This window comes from Pteropus vampyrus, unplaced genomic scaffold (assembly GCF_000151845.1).
Source record: "Pteropus vampyrus isolate Shadow unplaced genomic scaffold, Pvam_2.0 Scaffold251, whole genome shotgun sequence".
NCBI classification, from domain to species: Eukaryota; Metazoa; Chordata; class Mammalia; order Chiroptera; family Pteropodidae; genus Pteropus; species Pteropus vampyrus.
Genome location: NW_011889032.1, coordinates 553,876 through 559,893, shown reverse-complemented (window position 1 = coordinate 559,893; position 6,018 = coordinate 553,876). Strand labels below are relative to the sequence as shown.

The following is a 6,018-nucleotide window of genomic DNA, read 5'->3' as shown; positions in this document are numbered from 1 at the left end:
AAAAGAGAGTAGTTAAATCAATCATGGCAAGGTATACATACCACCATGAAATGTGCAGCTACTATGAGGTGAACCAATATGGACTGAGAAAGAAATCTCAGTTCTACACATTAAGTTAAGAAACCATGTGATCCCATTTACACAGATAGCAAAAATAAACAAAATAAAAAAATACATATTACAGAGATGTACAGGTGTGTGAAAACGCACAGCAAGAACAAAGGGTGCACTCCGAACGCTAACTATGGGGATGGGCTGAGAGTGAGGGAGAACGAAGGGGAACTTCTCAATTGTACTCTGTGTGTTTCTCTCTGGGTTCATTTTTTATAATGAGAATGTGTTCATGCATTAGGTGTATAATTTAAAAACAAATAAGAAATACAAAATATGAAAAAGAACAAAATTCCATCTTTAATGACCCTGTCACCACCGAGCCTGGAGGTACCACAAGCTGATTCAGAACAATCATAATGAAAACAGGGGAAAGGGGCGAGGGGTCTAATATGTTGAAAGCCATTGTGAAAGGGGGACTATGCTCGGTCCTTCTCTGTCATCCCACTTCATTCTCCACAAAGTATTTCAATTTTCAGTAGAGAAAACAGGTATCAAGCAACTTGTCCAAGGTCACATAGCTAGCAAAGAGAGAAGCCAGGCCTGGGAACCCAGACTGTCAGGCCTCCAACCCCTACAAGAACCTGGAGAGCTTTTCCAGTAGCACATTCATCGGGTTGTCAGAAATCTCTGGGCACACGGCACGGGCCTTGCCTGCCCCTGGGCTGAGAACAAACCCTCTACAAGGAGAATGGCCTTGGAAGATGCGTGGAGTGGCTCTTAGGCACTCGGGCTCATGAAGAGGCCGGCCCTCCAACTACATGAGGAGGTGTCGAGAGATCTCAGAGGCCAACCAAGAGACAGACCCAGCCAAGAGGCCGGCAGGAGCCTGAGTGGAAGTGGTAAGGCTGCTCTGCCTTAAATCAAATCTAAACTACCTGATATTTGCCAAGCCAGCCCACTTGAAACTGGTCCGAGATCGAGCTCCTGCCTGTGATCTGGAGGTGGCCACGACTGGGATGATCACGTCGGCAGCAGGGAAATAGGGTGGGAGAGAGAGGTCTGGTGTTACTCACAGTCCTTTATAGAGGATGCAGCCAGCTAGAATGTGAGGGGAGCGCTGGCAGGTCTGTAAGATGAGGGCTGCCTTCAGCAAGAGGAGGGGCTCCACCTGTGCAGGGTAAGAAGCATGCCCACAAATTAACAAGCTTGCAATCAGCAAGAAAGGGGCCTTGTAGAACAGACCCAAAGCCCAGAAAAAGGAGACTGTCACACGGTAAAATCTGTGTCCTCTCTATACCCGGAACTGCTGACACCATGAAATGCCAAATTCTTGGAACCAGGAGGCCTCCTCAAAAGCTGAAAAGTACAGTGACTAGGGCATATGGCTTTTTACAGGGGACAAAGCAGACTGACTAAGAAACTCTGACTATCAATGCTGAGACCAGGAGGCAGCAGGAAAGGAGAACCGAAAGTCTCAAATGCAGGGCATGGTGCCAGATGAAGCCCACTTCCCACCCCCACCACCATCCTCTACCCTTCCTCTGAAGCACAAGCACCACTGTGACACAGGTGGCTTGATGTCTGGCTTGATGTTTCCAGTAATTCTATTCTATAACATAAAGTGAAAACATCACGAACTTTTTCACTTGGGGAAATATGCCTCAGTTCCACATTCCTTGTAAGGAGTCAGTTGCCTAAAGCACCTAAAATTACCAGAAAAGGATCTGAACCTGGTCAAGAATGGCCAGAAATAGCTAAAAGTCTCTTTCTATTTCCTGCTTGGCAGCTAGAACCTGCGAGTACCCGTTAGCTGTTAGAACTGAGAGTTAGCAGAGCCAAGCTCTGCAGCTGCTGCCACGTGAAGAAGCTGAGTTTATTCTCTCATGGCCTCAAGACAGAGCCCAATCCTAGGCAGCCATTCTGTAAAGTTGGAAGAGGGGGTTGACTTCCAGAAGCCCAAACAAGAGCAGGGAAAACCCATCCCCATTTCTAGCAGTCACAGTGTCACATCCCTGTTAAATGGACACCGCTTGTGACAGCCCTAAGACACAGCCCACACATAACGGAAGGCTGGTATCACAGAACAGGTCTCATCTCCTCACTCAGGTGGTCGTTTCTTCAGGGAGCATGGCCTTGCACCTCCCTTTGCACATCTGAGGATGTGATGTTCAACAAGATCAAGGACACAGAGCTACTGGTAGCACACGTGGTCAGGTCAGCCACACAGGCAGCCTACATTTCACTGAGTGCCAAAGGCAAATGGAATGGCTCAAAGAGACAAAACACTTCCCAACCACCCTCTCCCAGATATGGCGACCCTGTTTTTAAAATGTTAGCATTAGGCATTTTTGACGTTGAGTATAATTAAATCATGTAATATTAATATTGAGAGAAAAGGGGACCTTCAGATCATTGAGTTCAACACTTTGGAGGAATTAGCAGAATAATAATATCCTTACTGATTATTTACTTTGTGTCATTTAGGTATGATCTCATTTCACCATCAATACAGTTCTGGGAGGCAGGTGTTATGATACTGTTTTATGGATAAGGAGAGTGAGGTTCTGAGAAGGGACATGACTTGTCCAAGCTCAGACAGCTAGTGAGGAGCATCATGAAATCTAAGTGCAGATGTTAACAATCACTCTGACTACAAAATGACACACTCTAGTCACCTGTCTCGATACATAGTTCATTTAAAGGGGGAAATAAAAGAGTGTCCAGAAGCTCTACTCCTATACATGGAAAGAATAAAGGAGATGAGAATGTTACTTTAGTTCGGTCCAAGTTCCAGAGGGAAGTGAATATCTTATGCAGATCACTGGTGTTTTTCAGAATTTGTTCAATGAAGGTGTCCCATTCGGCGCTCAGGTCTTCCTGAGAGCAGTTCTAAAACAGAAACAGCCTGAGATCAGTATCTAAGATTCTAAGAGACGCACTCTTTGGTAAGGATTCCCAACTACCGTAAAAATTATTCTTGACACAGTAAACTGGCCAGAGGGAGGACCTGTTTTGCATTCCTACACTCATGAGATCTCACCTCCTACCCCTACCTACCACAGACGCAGTGCACCTGTGGGGAAAAGATGGCAACCATCCCAGGGAGAGGAGATGGAAATAAATACTTGGAATGAATGTGACCGACACCACTGAGAAACAAAGGCAACCAAGAGGGGCTCCAGGAGTCCTTGACTTTGTTGCTGGACATAGTGTCTGGTGTTACTCACAGTCCTTTATAGAGGATGCAGCCAGCTAGAATGTGAGGGGAGCGCTGGCAGGTCTGTAAGATGAGGGCTGCCTTCAGCAAGAGGAGGGGCTCCACCTGTGCAGGGTAAGAAGCATGCCCACAAATTAACAAGCTTGCAATCAGCAAGAAAGGGGCCTTGTAGAACAGACCCAAAGCCCAGAAAAAGGAGACTGTCACACGGTAAAATCTGTGTCCTCTCTATACCCGGAACTGCTGACACCATGAAATGCCAAATTCTTGGAACCAGGAGGCCTCCTCAAAAGCTGAAAAGTACAGTGACTAGGGCATATGGCTTTTTACAGGGGACAAAGCAGACTGACTAAGAAACTCTGACTATCAATGCTGAGACCAGGAGGCAGCAGGAAAGGAGAACCGAAAGTCTCAAATGCAGGGCATGGTGCCAGATGAAGCCCACTTCCCACCCCCACCACCATCCTCTACCCTTCCTCTGAAGCACAAGCACCACTGTGACACAGGTGGCTTGATGTCTGGCTTGATGTTTCCAGTAATTCTATTCTATAACATAAAGTGAAAACATCACGAACTTTTTCACTTGGGGAAATATGCCTCAGTTCCACATTCCTTGTAAGGAGTCAGTTGCCTAAAGCACCTAAAATTACCAGAAAAGGATCTGAACCTGGTCAAGAATGGCCAGAAATAGCTAAAAGTCTCTTTCTATTTCCTGCTTGGCAGCTAGAACCTGCGAGTACCCGTTAGCTGTTAGAACTGAGAGTTAGCAGAGCCAAGCTCTGCAGCTGCTGCCACGTGAAGAAGCTGAGTTTATTCTCTCATGGCCTCAAGACAGAGCCCAATCCTAGGCAGCCATTCTGTAAAGTTGGAAGAGGGGGTTGACTTCCAGAAGCCCAAACAAGAGCAGGGAAAACCCATCCCCATTTCTAGCAGTCACAGTGTCACATCCCTGTTAAATGGACACCGCTTGTGACAGCCCTAAGACACAGCCCACACATAACGGAAGGCTGGTATCACAGAACAGGTCTCATCTCCTCACTCAGGTGGTCGTTTCTTCAGGGAGCATGGCCTTGCACCTCCCTTTGCACATCTGAGGATGTGATGTTCAACAAGATCAAGGACACAGAGCTACTGGTAGCACACGTGGTCAGGTCAGCCACACAGGCAGCCTACATTTCACTGAGTGCCAAAGGCAAATGGAATGGCTCAAAGAGACAAAACACTTCCCAACCACCCTCTCCCAGATATGGCGACCCTGTTTTTAAAATGTTAGCATTAGGCATTTTTGACGTTGAGTATAATTAAATCATGTAATATTAATATTGAGAGAAAAGGGGACCTTCAGATCATTGAGTTCAACACTTTGGAGGAATTAGCAGAATAATAATATCCTTACTGATTATTTACTTTGTGTCATTTAGGTATGATCTCATTTCACCATCAATACAGTTCTGGGAGGCAGGTGTTATGATACTGTTTTATGGATAAGGAGAGTGAGGTTCTGAGAAGGGACATGACTTGTCCAAGCTCAGACAGCTAGTGAGGAGCACCATGAAATCTAAGTGCAGATGTTAACAATCACTCTGACTACAAAATGACACACTCTAGTCACCTGTCTCGATACATAGTTCATTTAAAGGGGGAAATAAAAGAGTGTCCAGAAGCTCTACTCCTATACATGGAAAGAATAAAGGGGATGAGAATGTTACTTTAGTTCGGTCCAAGTTCCAGAGGGAAGTGAATATCTTATGCAGATCACTGGTGTTTTTCAGAATTTGTTCAATGAAGGTGTCCCATTCGGCGCTCAGGTCTTCCTGAGAGCAGTTCTAAAACAGAAACAGCCTGAGATCAGTATCGAAGATTCTAAGAGATGCACTCTTTGGTAAGGATCCCAACTACTGTAAAAATTATTCTTGACACAGTAAACTGGCCGGAGGGAGGACCTGTTTTGCATTCCTACACTCATGAGATCTCACCTCCTACCCCTACCTACCACAGACGCAGTGCACCTGTGGGGAAAAGATGGCAACCATCCCAGGGAGAGGAGATGGAAATAAATACTTGGAATGAATGTGACCGACACCACTGAGAAACAAAGGCAACCAAGAGGGGCTCCAGGAGTCCTTGACTTTGTTGCTGGACATAGTGTGTTTATGTAAGGTATAATAGACTCCAGATTTAAGTGTTGTGTTTTGGCAATATCGGTTTTGCTCAAGAGGCCCCACATAAGACTCCTTAACACTATCCTCATACCTTGTAAGCCAGAGAAACAGGTCCATTGTAAAAATTAAACAATCCAATCAGCTGACCTAGAAACTGCTGGCAGCTGACATCAGGGAGCTCCAGAGAACAGCCCAGCACCTGTAAAAAAGGAAATCAGCAACAAAGGCATTTTCCTGTACTCTGAGTCCAGGGCCAGAATCCTGGCCATCCAGGCCTCACTACAGCCAGACTTCATGACTCACTGAAATGGATCTGTGGCCTGGCCCCACACCCTCCACTCCAGCCAAGCTGGCCTCCACAGACAGCATTGTACTTCTGTTGCCTAACCTGAAATACTCTCCTCCCTGTTTATTTGCCCATCCCCTTTGGTGCCCACCACAGATTCTAGCACTTCCATGGTGCCAGTTCTGATTACTCTAGCCCATGTTGACCTCTTTTTGGGCCTCTTGTAGTGTTAGGACTGTATTTGAACATTGGATGTTTAATAGGGGTTTCACTGCAAACACTAGGCTCAAATTATTTCA

The 6,018-nt window shown here is 45.9% G+C and overlaps 1 protein-coding gene across 4 annotated transcripts in view; it reads right to left on the bottom strand.

Annotated features, from left to right (window-relative positions):
• HPS4 (HPS4, biogenesis of lysosomal organelles complex 3 subunit 2) overlaps positions 1-6,018 on the bottom strand; it is a 32,780-nt gene that overhangs the window by 17,459 nt on the left and 9,303 nt on the right. For all 4 annotated transcript variants that reach the window (XM_023520180.1, XM_023520181.1, XM_023520179.1 and 1 more), the window contains exons 5-7: positions 5,525-5,632; positions 4,981-5,097; positions 3,282-3,376 (exon numbers count right to left, since the gene is read on the bottom strand). In XM_023520180.1, the coding sequence (XP_023375948.1) occupies positions 3,282-3,376; positions 4,981-5,097; positions 5,525-5,632 (320 nt within the window). The remainder of the gene's footprint in view (positions 1-3,281; positions 3,377-4,980; positions 5,098-5,524; positions 5,633-6,018) is intronic.